The following is a 23,363-nucleotide window of genomic DNA, read 5'->3' as shown; positions in this document are numbered from 1 at the left end:
TTGACTTTGTGTAGAATTTGATTAAAAGAAGGGAGATTGTGTGAAAATTTTGATTGAAATTAGGGAATTTATGTATAGAATTAGTGTCAAATCTGTTCATTAGGTTTCCGAATTGATTAGAAGTGCTAATAATCTAATCAATTTTGTTTGAAGGTTTGTGGAAGAAAGGGTGAAAAGTCGAATCAAACCCATTATATTCCTCTAGAACCAGAGAAAATCATAGAGGATGGAGATGGAGAAGAAGAAGAAGACAATGGCGGCGAAAGTTGATTCTAATAAAGCTATTGAGCCAACATCTTTAAAACGTGAACAACTAAGTAGAACTTGGTATAACTAAGTAGTTATAAAATTCAAAAACAAAAGGTACAAATTGGTATAACTTGATCTAGGAACACCATGCTCCAATAACGACCGTGATTGCATAACTCCAATCACTTTAGAAAGGTTTCACTCGAGTTCAAACCTTTAAGACGTGAGTCATATTTCCATGTTAATTTGATTTTCATAGTCATAAACATGTTGAACAGTTGTACCAGTTTGTACAAGTTGTACAAACTAGTGACGAATTGAATCTTAAAATCTGGGATTGAATATTAAACCTAAATTTTAGGAATCCTAATATTTACAACAAATCTTGTTTTCTCTTGTCCTCATTGTCTCTCTTTAATAGGGAATGATTTTGTTTGTCAAAAAAAAAGATAGAGATTGACTTTTTTTTTTAAAAAAATTGAAATTTCAAAACTCTGAATAACGTGGGGGAGGGGAGGTCAAACCGCACATGGTCAAATTATGCCATCATAAAATCCACGTGGCGCCGCAAAGTAAGTACAATTGCCAGGTGGCGCCGCAAAAACAAACATAGTTATTCCAAGTTTTCAAGTTGTACTACCTTATACATAGTTGTACTTTTTGAGATTTTTTGTGTATAATCAGTTATACTTGTATTTAAACTAAACTTTTTTAGTTGGACCAAAGATTTTACTTATTTGTATAATATTCTCAATGTGTTCATGCAAAAATATGTGTCAAACTTTATTTTTGTGTGTTTTGCAATGTAATTGAGTTAACAATAAGAAAGTCATCTTAAAACTATAAGATCTTGGACACAAATGAATTTAGTGAAGATTTTCTTTTTCTTTTTATAATGTTACTTTAGAAGATGTGTAACACAAATTTAAGTTTATAAAGTGAATATGAAGATTTTTAACATTGTCTAACAAATTTTAATTTATAAAGCACATATAATTTTTTAAAAATTGGTGGTAGTTGTACCGTTAGGTTGTACCAAGTTTTACTACAAACGGAATAGGAGTAAAAACATACATAATTATACCATTATAAAACCATGTTTTACCAAGTTGTACAAAATCATAAAGTACAAATACATTGAAAATTACACTAATCTTTAATCTTATATTGGCTTCCTCACTCGCTCTGAAACCAGCTATCCAAATTTCTCCCTAGCTGCCATTTATGATTTCGGAAGGTTGGTCATTGTGTTGTCCTAAAAAATTAGTAATAAAACTATATTAGTACACAATAAAATACCAGTTGTACCTTTAAGAATATCAGTTGTACCAGTTATACCAATTTTTTAGTTATACATGTTATACCAATTATGTCAGTTATACTCAGTTTTCTAGTTATATTATGTTTGCAACCCAATGGATTTTCGAACCAAAAAAAGCTAATCTGCATATGTTTTACTATGATTCAGCCACTACTGTCCATTCATATTTCTTAATCGACCCATAATAGTTGGTTATCAACCCAATATCCATTAATTATCAACACAAAATTCAAATCTAATTGAAATCTCTAAATTTAAATACAATAACCCAGAATCGATTGAATACTCTATAGATTTAAGAGGGTTTAAGCTGAAAGTAGTAGAAAAGATAAAGAAATCTGATTCGGAAATTAAAGCTTGAGCTTCATCAATGGTGGAAAATGGATGAACCCGAGAATGGAGAAGAAGAAGCAATAGAACAGGTCTGATTTTTGTTTTTTTTTTTAATTATTATTAATCAATTCAATTAAAAACTGGTTTAATGTATTGGTTTGAATCGGTTTGGTAAAGGCAAATTTAGAGATTGCAACTTTCATTAAGAGTATGAGAGTAGAGGAGATTAATGGAGAGTACTGAAGAATTTTTGTTGGAGAGTAGAGAGCTTTCCAGATTTTAACCCTATTATTGGTACTTGTGGATGCAATTTATTCCAAATATAAATAGGTACGAACAAAAAGATATTCTTGAGAAGAAAAGGAGAAAAAATTAAAAGTATGTAGGCAAAAAACAAAAAAAGGTATGTGCATTAAGAAGAGTAGTTGCTGTCATATAGGATTTGTGGCTCGTAGGAAAAGAAAAAGGGAGAAGAGTAAGTGCATTCAATTTTTAATATTTATATATATATATATATATATATATATAAATATAACTTATAATTAATAGTATATATAGGACAAACTTATAAGAGTAAGTGCATTAAGTTAATTCCAATCCATATTAATAGTATATATCGGACCAACTTATAATTACTAGAGACAAATATGCTTTTGCTTCACCTAAAGAAGTAGTAATCCACTCGAAATATGTCCCGTACTTTAAAAGTCAGAAACTCAAAAGCGGACTAAAAATCCAATACTAATTTATATAAAAGTTCAATATTAATTTCGGCGTTTTTATATAAGGTTTGGTGTCTTGACTCAAACAAATTAAATGGTAATCTTTGTTTTGGTTAACTGTAGATTTAACCTTTTACAGAAGCATTATTTCGAATATTGAGTCATTTATAATACGATCTCGTGGGTTGGATAGATTTATTTGTCTATTTCTCGTGGATAATATGAAGTCATTGATAATACGTTCAGATGTTATAATAAATTTAAAATTATATGAACAAAATTAGGATAGAAATTTAAATATATACATCACTCGCATACATGTCAAACGTACTTACATCCGTGAGTAAAACCCAATAAAAGATTCATTCATAGATCAAACATTTCTTAGTTTCAAAAAACTCGAACGATCATACACTCGAACTAAAAAAAAAATATTGGCCAATATTCAACTTGCACTAATCATCTATTAGTGCGAGCCACCACTGATCAGCTCATAAAAGAAAAAAGAAAAAAAACCCCATTTCATCGAATACAAACCCCATTTAGGACGTTAATTGACGAACTAAAACCCATGATTTACATGATCCGTGTAGAGAGTGATCTTTTTGTGTGGATCTTACAGGTTTAGTCCGAAAAAAAAACCATTTGGATAATAATCCAAAGGCAAAAAAAGGCAAAAGAATCTTAGTCCTCATCATAATATATATAACCTCTCTCTCTCTATTTCTATCTCATCTGATCATGGATGTTAGAGAGAGGAAAACAACTTCTTCACAAGGGATAGTGAGTCCTCCCATGTCGTGGTGAAAGCCGAACTCTTCCTCTGCTTGTTGAAGAAGGATAAGAAATTCGGGATGAGTCAAGAAGGAGATTGGTACGATGTACCTCGTACGCTTTTCGCCTACGTAAACCGGAAAATGTCCCTTTGGTACGTCAAGAGGGAGTCCTTCCTCGTCGTAGCATTGTTTCTTGCCTAAGCTCGAGCATCTCTTGAGGATTTGCTTTAGCATTGCTGTTTGTGTTAGTTTTGAAGATCTCTTTACCGCCATTCTTCTAGCTTTACTCTTTCTTTCTTTCTTTTCTTTTTTTCTTTGATGAAAGTGAGAGCTAGTGATGAGGAGAGAAAATGATGTGAGATGTGAGAAGTTTTTGATGAGAGAGTGGTGGCGAAAGGGGTTATTTATGGAGGAAGGATGAGGATAGGATTGCTAAAGCAATAGTTTTATTTTATTTTCTTGATTATCCGAAATTTATTTAATATTTCTATATGATCAAATGATTATCAATAATCTAACATTTTGGTTAGTGCCGTCTTAGACGACTCTTCTTAAAATAATGATACATCTCAAATGATAATTCAGCAAACCCACTAATAGTTTGAGGGAATTATCACATAAGTACTACATTTTTTTCATTTTTAATTGTACTTTTATTTCAAAAAAATAGTAAAATGAAATTTATTGGATCTATTTATTTTAGAAGGACGATGATGACGGTAATTTACAAATAGTGAATATTCTCCAATATTATCACATTTCACATTAAGAAGACGAAGTTATATTATTATGATCATAAGCAATACACTATTATTACTTATAATTTTGGATATATGTAGCTTTATTTTTAAGGAGCAGGAAAAAAAGCAGGAGAAGGGATATAGAGAGGCATGTGACAGTGTGGGATCCAAACCCATTGGGATTTAATTTCATTGTTGGTCCTCCCCAAGACACCATGGTCCCTCTCTCTCTCTCTCCCCCAACAGTTACTATCATAAATAGGGAAAGATATCAATGTGGTAACTAAATTTCTATAATTACGTACGAAGAGGTATCTAAATATGTACTATAAGTACAAATTATATGTAGGGTGTACTATAACTACAAATTACACTCCTTAATTTAAACCAAAACAAAAAATGTACTCCTTAATCTTTGTGGTTAAGTATATATAAAGCATGCATGCATAATGCATTAATTACTGACCTCTAGTTTAATTATAAATAACTCTTTTTTATCCAGTCTGCAAACACGATCTTTTATATATATGATTCATTTTAAGGTATTTAGTTAATGACCAATCACAAGACTAGCAGCCACCGTGTAAAACTATAAAGTGGACAAAAATGTATACAACTCGAAAGTGTAACATGATCTTTTATATAATTCATTGTTTACACCAATGAAACGATCTCGATCACGGGATTATAATCGATCTATCGTCTACACCAACAGAACGATCCGGACTAGAAGCAAGATCTATTAGTATTAACACATTATCTTCTTCTTTTTTATTATGTAACTAGATCTTTTGAGCCTAAAATAGACTAATCACGCGATTTTCAACTACCATAGAAATTTTCCAAAAAAGATAATAATCTAGGTAGTCGGATTCTTTTGTTTAGGACCTAAGGCTAGACATGCAAATTGCCAGATTCACAACTGTCATGTGATGAACAAAAATGCAACCAAAAGAAATCAATCTAATTTGTCTTGACCAACCAAAAAAATAGTCTAATTACAACTTGGTTACAAAATATCTATTTGAGAACACAGATTGTAACAAACAAAAAATTCCAAAAAACTGAGTAAGATTCGCGTTAACTCTTGTCTACAAGTGACCGTATATGTTTACAATACTTTTGACCAAGTTCTATATAGGCATATGCTTATGGACAATGGGCATTTATTAGATCTTTGTTTCTGGTCGTAAAAGGTTAAGGACAAAGAACATGTTAAGCCTCACGATCTCGAGAGCTTCCCATCTTTGTTGATTTGTGATGTTCCTCTTCCTAATCCATTTCGTCGGTCATAATGAAGATTGAAGATAAATAATAATAATTCGTCCCTTTCTTAATAGTTGATGTCTTTAGAACAAAAAACTGTTTTCACTATAGATGTTTTGTACTTGTAGTAAAAAAAATTTGCATAAGAATTCAGTTCTTATTAATTTCAATGAAAACTAATATTTAATTATAAAAGAAGGGTATATTATGTGTCGTAGAAAATATTATATATGCGTAAAGGTATAATACATACAAATTCATGAATGTTCCATAAATCCTAAAACATGAAAATTAGCGTCAGTTACTTGATTCACACGTAACTCCAAACTCTGCAGTTCTACAAAATAAACTTTGAACTCAAGTCGAATTCAGTGAGTTACTTCCCAAATCTATCACATCAAGGAACAAGTGAATCAGAATCATGGTTTTTTTTTCTCTTATCGACCACAAAAACCGACAGTGGGAGAGAGAGAGAGAGGGTTTGCGGTCGTTGTCAGGGAAGGAGGGAAGCATGTTCTGCGAACGAGATTGGTTGGGAAAATATTCAGTGAAAAACGAGAAGAGGATTAGGGAGAAATTACGAATCTTTGAAGGGACAATTTCAGCTTACGGACTGATAGGGACATGTCTCTCGTCTCGACCAAGCACATGAAAGCCCCCATGTTACTCTTGCCACCTCCTTCCCACAAAACTGTCCTCTTTTGTACAACTTTCCATTTTTACAGAGCAAAATGCAGATTTTACCAGACATGAAAACTTGTCTGCTTAGTTTAGGAAATTCTTCAATCTCTATTTTTATACTTTGAGGGGCGAGAAGTCAGGATCGATCTTGTCATGTCCTGTTTGTACAACTCTGTTTTGGCTTCCCCAAAATAAAACAGAGTAAGCTCGTTTCTAACACACTCTTTATTGCTGATAAACTCTTTGACGTGATTTAATACCTTTTTTCAGAAAAATAGACAACTCTATATAGTTGTAGACTTTGCAGTGCATATTATTTACAGGAAACTTGTGTCAGATAAAATCTTAGAAAAGAAAACATGAGAAAGTTCCATGTATGTTTCGTACGTTAAGGAAGTGATTGAATATAAACTGTATATTCACGTGAAAGAGAAGCGGCCATGAGCTCTGTTTTGAAGTCAAGAAAAACAAAAGGTATAGGTGGCAAGATCTGAAGTGAAATGTATGGTCTATTCATCACATGGGCTGCAGGATAGTTGGACCCAGAAAATTATTAGACCAGATTGGCTATTTTTCTTGTACGATGATCTAACAGTTAAATTTCAAAAAAAAAAAAAAAATAGAAAACATAGTGGCACCTAGAGAAAACGATCGAGACGGCAGAAGATAGGAAGAGGACTAAGCTTTTGTTTTGAGAGGTCAATTTGATTTATCTGCTAAATGTGGTCTGAGAGGTAGGGTTTTGATTTGAGGTCGTATTCCTCTACTTAATTTTGGCATGTGACGCAAGGCTCAATTGGTTCTTCTTACAGGGCCCCCCTCCCTCCTTCCTTCGCTTGCTAACTTTGAATCTTTTTCATGTTTCGGTTTCAGGGAGGGACAAAAACGTTATTTGGAGGTTAATAGTTTGAACATGGAAAAACATATATAAATGCAATGAACGCAAGAAAATGTCTACTTAAGAAAATACATATTGATTTTTGAAAATTAATTAAACGTTTATCATCTAGAAAGGAAAACATTATAGTTATAGCTCGAACGTAACATCATTATACGTACACATTCATTATTCAATAATAAACCGGACTAACGTACAAAACAAGGAATGGTAGATAGCTGAACCGGACTAACCTGTCACATTTATTTACATCGTGGTACTAATTAGCAAAAGGAACAAAAAGAAAGGGTCAGAAATTATAATAAAGGAAAGAAAGAAAGAAGGAAACGTACGTAAGCACAAAAAAAACCAATAAAGACGTTGAAAAGGGAAGATGACGTAAGCAAATAAAAACGGTGCCAACTTCTCCCTCACGCGCAAAGCTACTATAGTCAAAGGGCGCGCGGCGCGTGAAGCATTTAATTTAGAGGCTTTGGGCTTTGGACTTCTATTTCTGGGCCATTAAAATGTTTAGCCTATTAATGTTTTAAAATAATTTATATGAAGAGAATGAAAAAACAAAAAATTCAAGTTTTTTCACTATTACAGTAGTCACAACTCACAAGGAATGAAATTAAAAATAGTCACATACAATATTTGTTCTATGAAAAACTAAGGGAAATAGCTATGACACAAATGTTTTTTTTCTAGTCTTTATTATAAAAGAAACTATTTTTTAATGCAAGATACAAATGTATAAACATGCATGCAGATGATTCATAAGCACGATGTACGTATCATGTATGTGTATATTCCTCTCACTGAAACAATTTACAATTATTTCCAGTGGGGAAATCAGCTAAAAAAATCTCTACATTGTATTGTAAGTACTTTATGTTCTTGTAATTCATCGAATCTGAGATGTGACTGTGAAGAACAAAGATTCATGACACGGTATGGTTAAGCCGCCCGTAGGATGATCAAAACCAAACTCTTCCTCAGATTTACTCAACAATTCTTGAAACAATGGCTGGTTTAAGTATGACACCGGCACCACATATCTCTTCCTCTTTTGATCATTCTCTCCAACATAAACCGCCATGAATCCTCTTGGTGTCGACGATGCTGATGATGATGATTCCCTTCTTCGCATTATTTGCTTAGCACCCAAGAAACTTCTCAGAAAAGTCATTTTTTTCTTTTCTTGTTGTGAGCTTTCTTGTAGGCTTGTAGCGTGGTGGGTTTAGCTAGAATGTTTCTTGTTCTTGGAGAAAGCTTTAACCTTAAAATTTGTTTTGGATCTCTAATAGTTTGTGAATCATAAGGGTTAGTTTCCTCCTGTTAGTTGTTATATAAACGAAATTATCAGGAATTAAGTATTTTTTGGGGTTTTTTTTCCAATACAGAGCACATGGCTTTGGATTGAAGATACTAAACCAACAACAAATCAATAAATGGTGTCTGAGAAGTTTAGTATCTAATGGTGTCCTACATGATAATTTCATTGGGTCTTATTGTCTCAAAGACATCACATGCCGAATCTCTCTATAGATTATGTAGGGACCTGAAGTTGTGTACCTAATGAACCAGAAGTCTCTATCACTGATTAAGTCATGACTTCTTCACAATGATATCAAAAAGACAGGACCACATGACTTGATTATGTGCAGACAAAGTAACAAAAGCCTTCAAAAATTTCTGTGGCAAGAATTGAAAACTTGACTGTCTATCTAACAAACAAGTGGTCATATTGATTTGTGACTCCACATCAGAAATCATGAAGATTTAACAGTAGGGGGCCCTTACTTATCATGCCGTGGTCCGGCAAAGCCATGTGCATGCTTGTTGGTGTTGAATGTTTATTATGAGCTGAAACTTTTCTAAACCACTAAAGGGTTATCTTCAATTAATGTTCTTATCTATATATACTCATCACTGAGTCCTATAAGCTCTGCAAGTACTCTCACATTTTCCAGTAAAAGCTTTAAACCTACAATTCAACAAACAGAAAAGACAATCCATGGCGATAAGGGTCCCTCGTGTGCTGCAATCATCCAGACAGATTCTCCGTCAAGCAAAACTGTTCTCATCCTCTTCTTCATCTAGCTCTCTTGATGTTCCAAAGGGCTACTTAGCTGTTTACGTAGGAGAAAGAAAGATGAAGAGATTTGTAGTTCCGATATCTTACTTGAACCAGCCTTCATTTCAAAACCTACTAAGAAAGGCAGAGGAAGAGTTTGGATTTGATCATCCAATGGGTGGCCTTACAATCCCTTGCAGTGAAGAAGTATTTATTGATCTTGCTTCTCGCCTCAACTGATCATGATGACTCACTCAAATAACCTTTTTTATTCTTTGATTTTGTACATTTTTTCCCGATTAGTTTTCTTCAAGAGATGAGATGACTTAGAAACATCTCCCCTTGAAAGTGAAACAGAGACTTGTAACACTCTTTTTCCTCACTTACAGTGAGTTGGATTCAAATCTAATTAATTAAACCCCATGATTCATTTCATCAATCAGTCATCATCATGAAAATCTTAATTTCAGTTTCAAGACAAACTCACCGAGGATACAACTCAGTGTTGGAATTATAATTTGAAGTTTTTGCATTATGTCCTAAAGAAGAAGAGCTATCCGATACCGTGTTGCTATGTGTGAAAAACGCAGGCTTTGAAGGTTCTGAAATAGCAAGAGTATGTCCATCTAACATTAGAAGAACCGAAGCCATGCTTGGCCTCTCTGCAACTTTCTCTTGGACACAAAGAAGAGCAATGTTTATGCATCTCAAGATCATATTCGATGAATAACTCGACATTGTCATCAAAATCTTGTCCACAAGATTCAAAGCAACGCCTTCCTTCCAATTTCTCCAAGCCTTTACCAAAACATTAGAATTCAGTGTGATGTGAATTAACAATCATTGATCAAAGCTCAAGATTTTTGCAAAATAATATACTTACAAAGCTAAGAAGATCTTCCATGCAGTCTTCATTGCTGAAACAACTGGTTTTCTTACCACTAATGATCTCAAGAACCAAAACGCCGAAACTGTAAACATCTGTCTTAAACGAGAACTGTCCATGCATTACATACTCTGGAGCCATGTATCCACTGTTTAAAACCAAATGAATGATCACAATCGAGTTTGAGTCGAGTAAAATATAAATGTAAGTGTTCTGCTACTTACAAAGTCCCCACGATCCTATTCGTGTAGCGTTGAGTCGTGTGGTCAATATCGAAAAGCCTAGCCATTCCAAAATCTGCGATTTTTGGGGTCATTTCCTCGTCTAGCAATATGTTACTAGCTTTAAGATCACGGTGAATAATCCGGAGCCGAGAATCTTGATGAAGATAAAGAAGTCCTCTAGCTACACCTCCAATGATTTTGTATCTAACTTCCCACTCCAATTCTTTACCCTCGATCGGATCTATACAAACACTTGAGATCATACACACGAACTATATATAGTAGAATGGTTTCCAAGGATACGTAGAATGTGAAGAAATTTGTACCGAAGATGAACTTGTCGAGACTAGTGTGTGGGAGGAACTCATACACGAGAAGCCTTTCAGTTCCTTCTGTTGGGTAACCTAAGAGCTTCACGAGATTACGATGTTGAAGCTTAGCCACCAACAAGAACTCGTTCTTGAATTCGGTTTCACCTTGTTGTGCATTTCTGGACAACCTTTTCACCGCTATCTCTTGTCCATCAGAAAGTACACCCTAATCAATGATAACGTAGGAGGATGTTATGATGATTGCTACAAAATGCAAAATATAACAGCAGATTCATCTAGAGCTTGTAAGATTACCTTATAAACTGCTCCGAATCCACCTTCTCCAAGTTTATTTTCCAGTGAAAAATGATTTGTTGCATCTTGTAATATACTGAAACTAAATTTCATGGAATCCATGCTAATGTTTTCTTCTGTATGAAAATGATATAAACCATGTATTGATAAAAGGAGTTAGAAATCACGTCAAGTATCAAAGGAACACTGAAACAGAGGAAAAAACAGAGCACATGAATAGTATATCCTTTCATGTCTAAGTTTCATAGCTTACTTTCATGTTGGTGTTCTGAATCTTTCATCTTCCTTCTCAGCCTTAGGAAAACGAGTAAGAATACTATAACAAAGACAACAACAGCAACTGACGCCGCAGCAAAGATCAAAGCTTTAGGTACACCTCTGTTTTTATCCTCTGTCCAAAAATATACATACCTAAAATGATCAGTTTCGTATTATATAATGTAAAGACAGTCTGATTTAAACCCTTCAAATCCGTTAAAAAATAGCAAAACCTACCTTGTGTGACACTTTTCGTCTCATTCTTTGGAGGCCGTGATGGCGTCGCAGGCACTGAGCTTGGCTCATCAATGTTCACTGGATCATAGAATCTCCAAGTAGCATAACCCAATATACAGCTAGGAGACAACACATAACCACCCATTTTCATATCACAACAGCTCGGGATCTTTGCAATACCCTGAGACAAACAATACGAACAATCCTCTTCCGAAACATCAGGCGTGCACTGAACAAGACCGTACAATGTCTGAAACGACGGGCCGCTCGTTTCGCCGACAACAAAATTCTTCTTGCTCCGACCAATCACAGAGGCTCTGTCTTTAAGCCCTTCGAGTAAACCCCTTAATGATTTCTCCCAACCACCACGATCACCGGTGAAGTTTCTTGTCCCGGTTATGCTTGCTTGAGGGTAAATCTCCAACCTTTCGAAGATAGTCCGGTTTGAGTACCTAACCGTACATTTGTCATACCAAATAATGGCCTCCTTCTGAACCGGACACAATGTGACAAGTCTTTTTCCAGCCATTGCGATGCAATTGATACAATCTTCAGGTTTGACATCGCCTCTACTCTGTGAGATTGAGTTGACTTTTCCACCGGAGTCTCCGAATGTGATGTTATAAAATCCGTTATCGTGATGTCGGAGAGATGGTAAAGAGGAGATGAGACGGCCGAGGTTGACGGCGTAACGGGTGTTCACGGTGAAGTTGCCTGTGACGTTTGAGCATATTTGTTTTAATGGAAGCGGTTGCGACTTAACAACGGTGAGACATTGGATTTGGATTAAGAGTGAGATCAGAGGAATAAGAAGAGACAATATTTGTGATAATTCTGTTCATCATTTTTTTTCTGGCTTGTTTGAATCGGAGATAACAAGCAATGAGGCGTTGACCTTTGACTTTGTTCATCTTATGAATTTTTTTATAAAAAAATTTGTAAGCTAGGCTGTTAATGTCATGGAGCTGATGGTGAATAAAACTGTACTGTATGTTGTCATACACAATAATTACATTGGGTTCTAAATATCTTCTACATCTAAAATGACCTCAAAAAAAATGTTAAATACATATACATGTGATCATTGTGAACTGGATCTAATGAAGCTGAGAAGTGACGGTGATAAAAGTTTCTTCAGGACAAGGGATGGTCAAGCCGCCCATTGGATGATCAAACCCAAACTCTTGTTCCGATTTACTCAACAAAGCTTGAAATAAAGGCTGGTTCAAGTATGAGACCGGCACTATGTATCTTTTCATCTGGCTTTCCCCAACGTACACTGCAAGAAACCCTTTTGGTGTTGAAGCTGCCATTGATCGGCCTTGAAAGATCTTCTTTGCACCCACAAGACCTCGGAACACGCCCATTATTTTTCTTTTCTTTTTTTGTTCTGCTGATGGATCTTGGAAAAAAGATTCAGCTAGCTTGGAATTTTCTCGTTTTAGCTTATCTGGTTAGATGAAGAAGTTGTTTTGCTTTGGATATGAAAACAATGGCATATATATACAACCAATTCCCTTTGGTTGATAGAAACCGTGGGCTTGTTTATACAATTGTGGGACATGTAGAAGAAGAATAGAACTCACATGGCTCTGTCTTGCAGGTGTTAAACTGAGATTTGAATATAGAAATCGTATCTGCTGAAAAGCATTCATGTCACTAGAAGACTAACAACAACTTCGAGTGCACTTCACATGAGATTGTCGATGGCACAGATACATCTCTTTGAAATGATAGATAATGTACGTGGGACCTCATGTTACGTACCTACGCAGCACCTGAAAAGTCTATGTCACTGATGAAGTCAAGTCAAGTAGCCAAGTGGCTACAAAATCCATCTGACTAACCCTCCGTATAAAGCCGTGAGGGCATTGTCCTGCAAGTTGTTGAGAAGACAAAAAAGAAAAGACAGAGGGCCCGCCGTTTTCACGATCCAAACAACACGTCGTTTTTCTCTTTATGTTTGCACCAAAACTGTAGGGCATTTTTATGGGGTAAACGTTCGTAGCTCCAACCAATTAAACAACACGATGTCTCTCTCGTTTGCTGCAAAACTGCATGGCTATCAGTCACTGCTCCCTAATACCGTTTCTCCTTATGTTATTGGGCCTAAATTCAAAAATTATCTGGACAAAGCCCAATAATACAAATTTGGTTTTTCGCTAATTTTCTTTCTTTTTATCTTTCATAAATCATTCTCGAAGTAAGTTGTATTTTACAAAGAGTATTATGCTATCTAGTGAAAGATACTTGGAATGGAACGAAGTTCTAGAGTGTGGTCTCTCGAGATCTCCTTTTCTCTGTCTTTTGTAAAGGATGGCATTAGCATTGTCACTTTTTGTAAGTTGTACCGGAAAAGGAAGATATGTTAGGGATTCTGTCCTTTCACGTTTGTTTTCTTGTTAAGACTATTATGAATCTATTCTACATTGAAGAAAGTGTTTTGTAACAACTCCCCCACTTCTAACCATTTAGGTATATATCTACATCTACAAAACAGAACGCAAGGAGAATAATTCGGAATTTAATCTATTATACAAAAGAAAATGATCAAGTCATCTCTCCATTTTGATACAATAAAAAGAATCACGTGGATTAAATTAAGAACAAGTTATATAGTTTATATATTGAGAAAAAAACTTAAATTCTTAAATCTCTGTGGGTTTTTTTTCTTAAGTTAAGGAAAATTTCATAAAGTCTAAAACAATACTACTTGTTTTGAAACGAAATACGTAGAAGAAATGAACCGCCTAATCCATAGATAGCCGCACTATGCAGGCCGGCTTTGACTTTGGTTGAAGTTTACGCCAGCACAGAGGCGCCGACCAATGACGCACTAACACACAAGGATTATTTATCAACAAGTGTCCCCACGACTTTTCATCGACGACTTCCACGTCATTTAGGGTAAGAGGCTCTTGTCAGAATACTAGATCCATCAGTTATACAATATACTTAATTACTTATATGGAAAATAAAATATAATTCTATCACACGACTCGGTTACTTACTGATATAATTTTTTTTTTCCGAATAAATAATAGGCCGGCATGTATTCAATATTGACACAAGTGTTATTGCCCGTGTCATACGGACCACATCGTAGATTAAGTGGTCAAGATTGTTCGATGTTCCATTTCTGCTTTTTGGGGTTTGCTTGGTTCGTCGGTCTCTCTATTTATAATGCGTCATGATCGTGTGTTTTAATGATTTTTTGGACGTGTTTTGGAGCAGCTAGATACTCCATCTATCATAAAGGAAGATGCTTTAGTATTTTTTCTTGTATCACAAAAAATCATTTTTTTGTATATTTTTAGGTTAAGAAACTGTAAATTTCAAAAATAAAATCATTAAACGAGAATTTAAAAGTTTGATGAAATACTATTATTTAATAATTATAAAATATACTCTATCTCTATCATAATAGATAATGTTTTAAGATTTTTACATAAATTAAGAAAAATATTGAATGTTTAGTAATAAATATTGTATTATTTATTTATAATAACATATTTTATATTTATTAACCAATGGTATTTCATCAAACTTTTAAATTCTTATTTAATGATTTTTGAAATTTATAAATTTTTTAAGTATACAGAAAATCATTCTGTATGATACAAAAAAAATACTATAACATTATTCTTTATGATACAGAGATAATATTATTATAAATAAATAATACATTTATTGCTAAATATTAAATGTTTTTTTTAATTCAAGTAAAAATTCTAAAATATTGTGATACATAAAAATTTTAAAACATTATGTATTGAAATACAGAAAGAGTAATTGTTTTCTTTTGTCAACTAATATAATTAATTACAAGTACTCGAAAAATCAAAAGTTTCAAAAAGCCAAATATTAGTCTGAAAAGGATATTAACCGACCATTGGTTAGAAAAGACACAGGCATTATGACTATACATCGTGTTCTTTATGATGCTCTTGTCGGTTACTGAAGTGAACTAGCGAACCTAACACGCCCCATGGGCACATAAAGTAAATTTCATCACAAATTGAGAGCTACAAATAGTTTAAACTAGGGCAGACGATGGAAAACGTTTAAATTTATTCAGGTAATCTGGTTTAAAATGTTAAAATTAAAAGATAAGTACTGAATATAATTAGATCTAAACCACACAGTTAATATAGTATTCTAGCAAAAATATAAAATATATATTTCATTAAGAAGAAGTTGTGATTAACTTACTTGTAACTTGGTCTCTATTGTCTATCTGTAATCAAAAGAAAAATAAACGATCATCTTTATAAAAATGAACAAATGCGAACGGAAGTTCAATGAATATTAAATTAGCCCTTTATAAAATGATTAATTTTAGTAATCTTTAGGTGAAGGGGAAAAAGACAAGATTCTTCCAAAGTAATAGTCTAGCTAAAGAGGATATATGGTTAATATACGTTTGGTGGTGCCGAGTCCACAAATATTAAATAACTTGAAATTATATAGATTGAGTCATAATTAATACCAGGAATATTTTTAAATTGAGTTTACGAATATTTCAATGAACAAATATTTTTCTGATAGCTAAAGCCTATAACACATAGTATAATTATATAAAGAGCAGGCGAGTCCGAACCAAACCAGAACATTACAGTACACACATAAACACACTCGGAGAGTTAAGGAAAAAAGAAAATAAAGAGAAACTCTTTTTTTTGGGTGTGTCAAGTTTGTGTTCTTCCTTTTCTCGTGCTTCCATCACGAGATCTCTCACAAGGCTCTCGCGACTAAAAAGAAAGTAAAAAGAAATAAAGAAGAAGCGAAGATTCCATAAATGGACATGAAAAGCAACAACCACCAGCAACAGCAACAAGTACTTGACGGCTCGGACATAGTTGAGCTGGTAGAAAACGAGGGAGTGTTCGACAAATTTGTGGAACAAAAGTTTCAACAGTTAGACCAAGACGAAGATGGTAAGCTCTCCGTGACTGAGTTACAACCCGCCATTGCTGATATCGGCGCCGCTCTTGGTTTGCCTGCTCAAGGCACTTCTCCTGATTCCGATCACATCTACTCGGAGGTAATTTTCTTTTCTTCTTTCTCAATAGCTTTCACATATTCGTCATTTATGTTTGCATTTCTCTCTAACTAGTATTCCTATATTACTGAGCTTGCATTTAGATTATTCATTCTGATCCTGGAATGATAATCATAGTCTCATAGACTATCATAAAAATCTTAAAAGAAAAAGTCTTAAATGATACTGAGAAAGTAAAAAAAAAAGAAGTAATAAATTAGAAAAAAAAAGAATTTAACATTAACCAAAAAAGAGAAGTAAAAAAAAAAGAAGTAATAAATTAGAAAATCTATAGATGTGTTTAGTTGTAGATATAAACAAATCTTTTAGTCATAATTTATTATTTTTAGAGTCTATTCCGTTGCATTATATTTTCTTTGATTGTGAGATGGAGCTCTCGGTACTTTGTGTATAGATTTTCTTATGATCTTCATCAAATGGTCATAGTGGTCATTAATATTTTTAAAAATACGAATGCCTATAATTATAATACCGACAAAGTAAAAAAAGAAGACGACTATCAACATTTTACTATAGTTGTTTAATTTATCTTCTTGATACTTACGTGGGGGTTGTGGTGGATATATATTTTGTATTTCATATTGTGTTTTTGCATTAGAGCAAAATAGGTCAATATAATAAACTAGTTGATTAATAAATGATAATAATAGCTTTGGTCGGTGACCTTATCCTCTTACCATATCTCAAAATTAGCCCCTGGTGTCGCTCTTCTCGCTGACGTTTCAAACTCGAAACATCACTTTATGAATCCTCACCTACTTAATAATTTATTTGTTACTGTATAAGTATTAAAATTTATTTGTTACGGTATGAATATTATTAACACAACTGACAGTTATTATAATAGTTTGTTTATTTTATTTATATGTCATGCAAGCCAAATTTCTTTTAATCTAATGTTTTTAGCCTTCGATTTATTATGATTAAAGCTTTGTCCTTTTAAAGCGTTTGGTCGGCCTCACCAACGTCTTTCTACACTTGCTTGAACCTTTTTTTCCCAACAATATAATCCACTTTACATTTTTTTTTGAAAACCCTATTTATTTAACACCGTCCGCGATTTTTCAAACATTCAATAAAAGACAAACTGCAAAAGCATACTATATCACAAAGATTATATAATAATTATATATATATATATTACTGTGAACCACAAACAAGTAGTAATTGCTTTTTTTACCTGCGTAGAAACCCCAAAATTACGTCGTGTTTCGCATGAATCACGTGGATTAATTGATCAGACCAAGAGGATATCGATCGTAGTAATTAATTACTTTAAGAGATTCGCTTGTCGAAAAAATATCCAATAAGAAGTAAATATGAGTACGAATCTTACTCTTATTGGATACAAATTAATATCCATTAATTACTTATCGCTAGGTTTTGTCTTTGGTGTATTTAAAGAAGAGACAACGAGAGTAAACCAACAACCTTATATCTGTCTCATCCGTACATTTATTTTTTTCATCGTTTGTAACGTCATAATAAACGATCACAGGTCTTAAACGAATTCACTCATGGAAGTCAAGAGAAAGTGAGCAAGACAGAGTTCAAAGAAGTGTTGTCGGACATATTGTTGGGTATGGCTGCTGGTCTGAAACGTGATCCTATCGTCATCCTCAGGATGGACGGTGAGGATCTCTCGGAGTTTATCCACGGCCCTGGATACGAAACCGAGGTAGTCTCTATCTACTCAGAGCTCTCTAACTGCGAGGAAGCATCGCTCCGTGATTGTATTGTCAAAGCTCTCCAGTCTCTTTCTGTTGATCATGGAATGCCTCCCAACGATCCTTGGGTAACTTTTAACTTACTGTTTCTATATATTTTTCTTTTTTTTACTTCTTTGGTTACTTTATCTATATATTTACTTCTTTGGTTAAGCTGGTTTTTAGCAATTCTATTTCTGTTATAAAATAATTTCTGATTTGGATTTTTCTCGGCGTAAAGTACATAATTTACAATCTATATTAATAATATAAAAGTAAACTTGTTTCAGGTAATGAGCAACATCGTAGAACCAATTGTGGACTCTTGTCTTGATGAAGAAGATAAGAGAGAGAAGAGCGCTTCTCAGGAGAGATTTTTGGAAGCATTTAAGGGAGTCGTGGAGAGAGTGGCTCAACGTCTCAATGAACAGCCGGTGATCGTCGCTCACAGTGAAAACACTTTTGATGGGAGCGGCGTCAGGAGGCTTTTGTCCAATAAATTCGAATTCGATAAGGTAATTAATGTTTCCTAGATCAAGTCATGTATATGTTAGGTGTAGCTTAGATGCGACAAGAAGACAAATGATGGAAACGAATCACAAGTGACGATAAAATGATCGCAGGCACTAAACGTTGCCTTGGAGACAATTCCAAAAGACCGTCATGGTAAGGTGTCAAAAGAGTATCTACGAGCAGTGCTGGACACTGTTGCACCATCAGCTACATTACCACCAATAGGCGCTGTGTCCCAGGTAAACAATACAAAACCCGGTCTCAATATGTTATTCATCCTGTTTTTGTTTTTTTTTCAACGACGACGTTGATGAATCAAGTTTGTTTGATAACATGGGAAAGATGGACAATATGATAATGGAAGCATTGAAGATGGTGAATGGAGATGATGGAAAGATGGTGAAGGAAGAAGAGTTTAAGAAAACAATGGCGGAGATATTGGGAAGTATAATGTTGCAGCTTGAAGGTAATCCAATATCGGTTTCCTCAAACTCGGTGGTTCATGAGCCGCTCACCTCGGCTACCTTTCTGCATCCGACCGAAACAGAGGAGGAGCCTACAAACTAATCAAAGTCGAGCAATGGTTTAAGAGTGTTTACGTACCCCCTCGAAGTTTTAGATTAACGAGGAAAACCGTATTTGCGATCGGATGTACTGTATAAGAAAAAGCCCTATGCATTCATTTCCTCTATAGTTAACACCCTGATAAAAGGAGGAAACGGGGGCTTTTTTTTGTTGTTGTTTTCCTTTTTTAATCATCATGGGATGCACAATGTTTTATTACTATGTTTTTCTTTATATTTCGTATAAAATCATCTATTGCTATGTTTTTATGATATATTTGAAAAGGCATAAAAGTGGGAAAATAAACATAATGAAGTTTATATGAAGAATTTTTTTATTAGCGTAATTATTTTAGTCGTAAACATAGTGGGAAAATAAACATAGTGAAGATCCTCTCTCTACCTACTTAAAATTTTGATTAATTTAAATTAATGTCATTAGCACAAAATAATAAAATTGATGTTATTTTAAAATGTTAAATGTGGTAACGCAAAGGAAACAAAAAGGGCCAAAAAGGTCCAAAAAAAACAAAGAGGAAAAAAGAAGAAGTATCTGATTCGCCGGAGTTTCGTGGCGTTTCTTCCCGATTCTCGGATTTTCCTGTGAAATCAAAATCAGAAGAGAATCGGAAGAGAGCGTAAGGTATGGCTCCTCATGGTGACGGATCAAGCGACATCGAGAAACCCGAGGCTGCTCAATCGGATAGTACTCGACCAATCTCCACGGTCGTCTTCGTCATCGGTACTCCTACTCTCTCTCTCTCTCTCTCTCTCTACATCTCTCGTTTACGGAGATTCCCGAATCGATTTCTTCCCTCTTCTTCCCTCTTCTTCCTCTTACCTATTGTTATCTGATGGAGCTGCAGCTATGCAAGCGGAGGCTCTACCTTTGGTCAACAAGTTCGGACTCTCTGAAACTACTGATTCTCCGTTAAGAGCTCTCCTACGATTACTCTTTCTTTCTGCTTGTTTGAAATCTTATATCTCGATTAAACTTTGCTTTTGGTTTGATGCTTTTTGCAGGCTTGGTAAAGGACTCCCCTGGATTCTGTATCACGGCGTTCACAATGATCTTCGAATTAACGTCGTTTGCCCCGGAAGAGATGCAGCTTTAGGTTTCATACTCTCAGATTTAGCTTTGTTTTTTCTTAGTATGATGACCTCTCAATCTCATTCCTCAGTATGAATGAGATTTGTTCATGTGTTATGCTTTTGATGAAATGAGCTTGACTTCGGAATATGAATGCACTTGATTTTTTTTTTCTCTCCAGGGATTGATAGTGTTGGAACTGTTCCAGCTTCTCTCATTACTTTTGCTTCTATCCAAGCTTTACAACCTGACATTATTATCAATGCTGGAACCTGCGGTGCCTTCAAGGTTACTTCTTTTTTACTTCTCATGCTACTCTGTCCTCACTTCCAGCATTACTTCTTTCTGTACTTGTGTGAGAATGCCATAGTTTATTATACCTGGATCTTGGTTTAGCTACTCATTTACTGAAATTGATGGTTTCAATCGTTCAAGTCTTCTGAAGTTTGAGTTGCATCATGGAAATCTCTCTATTTTCATATAGTGGAAGTTGGTTTTGTAACTTAAGTGCTGATCGGCTGAGCATATATATGCAGGTCAAAGGAGCCAACATAGGCGATGTATTCCTTGTATCTGATGTCGTCTTCCATGATAGAAGAATACCAATCCCGGTTGGTTCTTCTTTTTTTCATCTCTAGTGCTTCCTTTTTCCCCCTGTTTCATTTTGCCAGTTCCTGAGCAATGTTTCTGTAATTTTTTAGATGTTTGATCTGTATGGAGTTGGACTTCGTCAGGCATTCTCGACACCCAATCTCCTCAAGGAACTCAATTTGAAGGTATTTAATAGACTCGCAATGCAACTTGGCTTGTTTAACTACTTCAGTTTTAACAGAAGATCGGGTGTTTCAGATTGGTAGGTTATCTACTGGTGACTCCTTGGATATGTCCACGCAAGATGAATCATTGATCATTGCCAATGATGCTACGCTAAAAGACATGGAGGTAAGTTGTCATGTTAACAACCCTGAATGACTGAATCTAGCAAGAAAATCATATTGAAACTCACTTGGCTCTGGATTCTTCAGGGTGCTGCTGTGGCATACGTGGCTGATCTTCTGAAAGTACCAGTCATGTACCTCAAAGCCGTTACCGATCTAGTGGACGGAGATAAACCTACGGCAGAAGAGTTCTTGTTGAACTTGACAGTTGTGACCGCTGCACTAGAGGAAACTGCTACTAAAGTGATCAACTTCATCGATGGGAAAAACCTTTCTGACCTTTAAGTTTTGTTTTCTTCTTTCATCCACCGTGATTTTTCTTGCAATGCATTCTCATTGTTGCATTTTCATTGATTCACCGGTGATTTTATTACTCGATAATACACTTTAAATTTTAAGACGTCCTCGCTCTTAATTGTTGTCAAAATACAGTTTGTTTTCCGGAGACCCGAGTTCAAAAAAATGTCAGTTTGACAAAAATACCTTATCGACCGGACAGACATAAAATCCCTTCATAGTCAAAAATATACAACACAGTAAAATTAATTCGTTACCAACTCAGTTGTGCAACCTCAGACCACCACATGAACGGTGAAATCAGAGGTAAAGAAAAAAAAAATTGAGCTGTCTTTTCTGATTGTAATGTCTAGCAAGCTCATTGGACATCGTTGGAGTGTATATCTATCCTTTTGAGTTATGACTTTATACTACTCCAGATGGAAGCCGCAATACAAGCTGCCCTCCGAAAACGCTGCAGAAGAAAAAGATTGAAACTTTTGAGTTATATAAAGAGCTAAAATGTTGAAGTTAAAGGTGTAAACGTGTACCTCTTGACGTAGTAGTAACAGAAATCTGCCAAGATGAATGTTTGAACAATTTCTGAGATGAGAACCATTGATGGCCACAATCCATAACCCAATGCTACAAGCAACCGTCCCCGCGTGTCCACAACCTGTTTTCAACACATTAGAGATTGTACAAGACCACTTTCAGCATTCGAAATTATCTTTCAATGTAATTGATCCAATCGAGCATCAGAACTGCTAATGGATCAAAACTAACCTGTAAAACCCAGTGGGCACAGCTAAGGAACCTTGCTACTCCAAGTGCGAAAACGTAATGAGCCGTGAAGGGTTCAACAATCTGAAACAACCAAATAGATGTGGAGAGAGTAAAACAAATGCGTTTTCCGTTCAGTTCTCAAATTTGCCATAGTGAAAATAAAGCTGTGACCTTTGTGTTCTGCATCACTCGAAGCTGAGGCAGGACCGAAACAGCTTCAAGGTATACACATAATGCCCACGAAATCCTGTTTAATATGTTATGGGAGGTCGATGGATGAATCAACACAGCTAACACAACACAGGGCACAAGCTGAAAAAAAAACAAAATCAAAATCAAAATCATTGTTACTGCAAAGCTTATAGTGATAAACAAGTCAACCAGAGAGACTTACCACATAATAGAGAGCAAAGTTGTCTTTATCCTCCATGTAACTAGCTCTAAGCTTAAAACGGATCATAAAGATAACCCAGAGAGTAGTTCCCAAAGTAGCCAAGTCGAGAATGGTATGTATATCATATTCCATAACAAAGCTGCAATACAGCCTAACCGCTAGAAATATAGCCGTAAGCTCCTGAGATTTCAGTGACAATCCTGCAAAATAAAATAAACCACATTCACAAAGTCATGAGCTTACGGCTATATTGCTAATAGTGGTAAACCAATGAAATCCTGATCAAAGGCCAAAATTTTATTGAGGAAGAAACAAGAGAGAGCTGTGACGTTGACAAGTAATTTTGCTAGGAACGGACGAATACATAGTAGTTGAAAAACCCTAGAATTAATTGAATTGGATGGTGAAGAAAAGAAAAAGAGAGATAGAATTGAACCAGCACAGGTCTTCTCCTTCATGAGTTTGTAGATGAGAACACAGATCCCGATGGAATGAACAGCCTCAGCGGCAACAAAGAGATTGTCGTGATCGACAACAATGAATCTGAGAAGAACCAAAGTCGCCATGCCAGTGACCACGGCGAGAAAAGCCTTCACCTTCGGAGGTTGCCTCCTGACCCATGACCACACCGCGTGGATCGGAGTCTTCGTCGTCGTCTTCATGTTTTTGCCTTTTTTTCGCTATTCTTCTTCTTCTTCTTCTTCTGTCTTTGATTTTCTCGGCAAAGTTAAAAAAGGTAACTTTTTTTAATTGATCGAC

The 23,363-nt window shown here is 35.0% G+C and overlaps 6 protein-coding genes and 2 pseudogenes across 7 annotated transcripts; 3 read left to right on the top strand and 5 right to left on the bottom strand.

Annotated features, from left to right (window-relative positions):
• Nucleotides 1–2,969: 2,969 nt before the first annotated feature.
• Nucleotides 2,970–3,815, bottom strand: LOC104720796 (protein SMALL AUXIN UP-REGULATED RNA 16). Its single transcript, XM_010438680.3, has one exon. It carries the CDS (start codon nucleotides 3,672–3,674, stop codon nucleotides 3,357–3,359), a length of 318 nt encoding a protein of 105 aa, XP_010436982.1. The 5' UTR covers nucleotides 3,675–3,815; the 3' UTR covers nucleotides 2,970–3,356.
• A 3,726-nt stretch (nucleotides 3,816–7,541) lies between these two features.
• LOC109127516 (auxin-responsive protein SAUR15 pseudogene) lies at nucleotides 7,542–8,351 on the bottom strand (annotated as a pseudogene).
• A 567-nt stretch (nucleotides 8,352–8,918) lies between these two features.
• LOC104720795 (cysteine-rich receptor-like protein kinase 26) lies at nucleotides 8,919–12,244 on the bottom strand. Its single transcript, XM_010438678.3, has 7 exons — nucleotides 11,277–12,244; nucleotides 11,035–11,172; nucleotides 10,782–10,897; nucleotides 10,482–10,692; nucleotides 10,156–10,396; nucleotides 9,929–10,079; nucleotides 8,919–9,843 (listed from the first exon to the last, which is right to left on the bottom strand). Exons 1-7 carry the CDS (start codon nucleotides 11,803–11,805, stop codon nucleotides 9,529–9,531), a joined length of 1,701 nt encoding a protein of 566 aa, XP_010436980.3. The 5' UTR covers nucleotides 11,806–12,244; the 3' UTR covers nucleotides 8,919–9,528.
• LOC109127592 (auxin-induced protein X15) lies at nucleotides 8,986–9,484 on the top strand. The gene has a single exon (XM_019232546.2). The coding sequence runs from the start codon at nucleotides 8,986–8,988 to the stop codon at nucleotides 9,283–9,285; it is 300 nt and encodes a 99-aa protein (XP_019088091.1). The 3' UTR covers nucleotides 9,286–9,484.
• A 1-nt stretch (nucleotide 12,245) lies between the features above and the next one.
• Nucleotides 12,246–12,767, bottom strand: LOC104720794 (auxin-responsive protein SAUR21 pseudogene; annotated as a pseudogene). The gene has a single exon (XR_015570721.1). The product of XR_015570721.1 is annotated as an auxin-responsive protein SAUR21 pseudogene (transcript).
• A 2,987-nt stretch (nucleotides 12,768–15,754) lies between these two features.
• On the top strand, nucleotides 15,755–19,395 carry LOC104720793 (uncharacterized). Its single transcript, XM_010438676.3, has 5 exons — nucleotides 15,755–16,320; nucleotides 17,837–18,133; nucleotides 18,335–18,559; nucleotides 18,668–18,796; nucleotides 18,900–19,395. Exons 1-5 carry the CDS (start codon nucleotides 16,075–16,077, stop codon nucleotides 19,122–19,124), a joined length of 1,122 nt encoding a protein of 373 aa, XP_010436978.2. The 5' UTR covers nucleotides 15,755–16,074; the 3' UTR covers nucleotides 19,125–19,395.
• A 110-nt stretch (nucleotides 19,396–19,505) lies between these two features.
• LOC104720792 (5'-methylthioadenosine nucleosidase) lies at nucleotides 19,506–21,628 on the top strand. Its single transcript, XM_010438675.3, has 8 exons — nucleotides 19,506–19,862; nucleotides 19,987–20,050; nucleotides 20,144–20,235; nucleotides 20,392–20,498; nucleotides 20,747–20,821; nucleotides 20,912–20,986; nucleotides 21,060–21,152; nucleotides 21,236–21,628. The coding sequence occupies exons 1-8, from the start codon at nucleotides 19,766–19,768 to the stop codon at nucleotides 21,431–21,433; spliced, it is 801 nt and encodes a 266-aa protein (XP_010436977.1). The 5' UTR covers nucleotides 19,506–19,765; the 3' UTR covers nucleotides 21,434–21,628.
• A 4-nt stretch (nucleotides 21,629–21,632) lies between these two features.
• Nucleotides 21,633–23,356, bottom strand: LOC104720791 (uncharacterized). Its single transcript, XM_010438674.3, has 6 exons — nucleotides 23,041–23,356; nucleotides 22,605–22,804; nucleotides 22,382–22,522; nucleotides 22,211–22,291; nucleotides 21,976–22,100; nucleotides 21,633–21,899 (listed from the first exon to the last, which is right to left on the bottom strand). Exons 1-6 carry the CDS (start codon nucleotides 23,264–23,266, stop codon nucleotides 21,851–21,853), a joined length of 822 nt encoding a protein of 273 aa, XP_010436976.1. The 5' UTR covers nucleotides 23,267–23,356; the 3' UTR covers nucleotides 21,633–21,850.
• Between the last annotated feature and the right edge of the window lie 7 nt (nucleotides 23,357–23,363).

The sequence above is a fragment of the Camelina sativa genome, chromosome 11, assembly GCF_030686135.1.
Source record: "Camelina sativa cultivar CO46 ecotype springtype chromosome 11, ASM3068613v1".
NCBI classification, from domain to species: Eukaryota; Viridiplantae; Streptophyta; class Magnoliopsida; order Brassicales; family Brassicaceae; genus Camelina; species Camelina sativa.
Note: the sequence above shows the minus strand (reverse complement) of the source record. Positions and strands in the feature narration are given on the sequence as shown.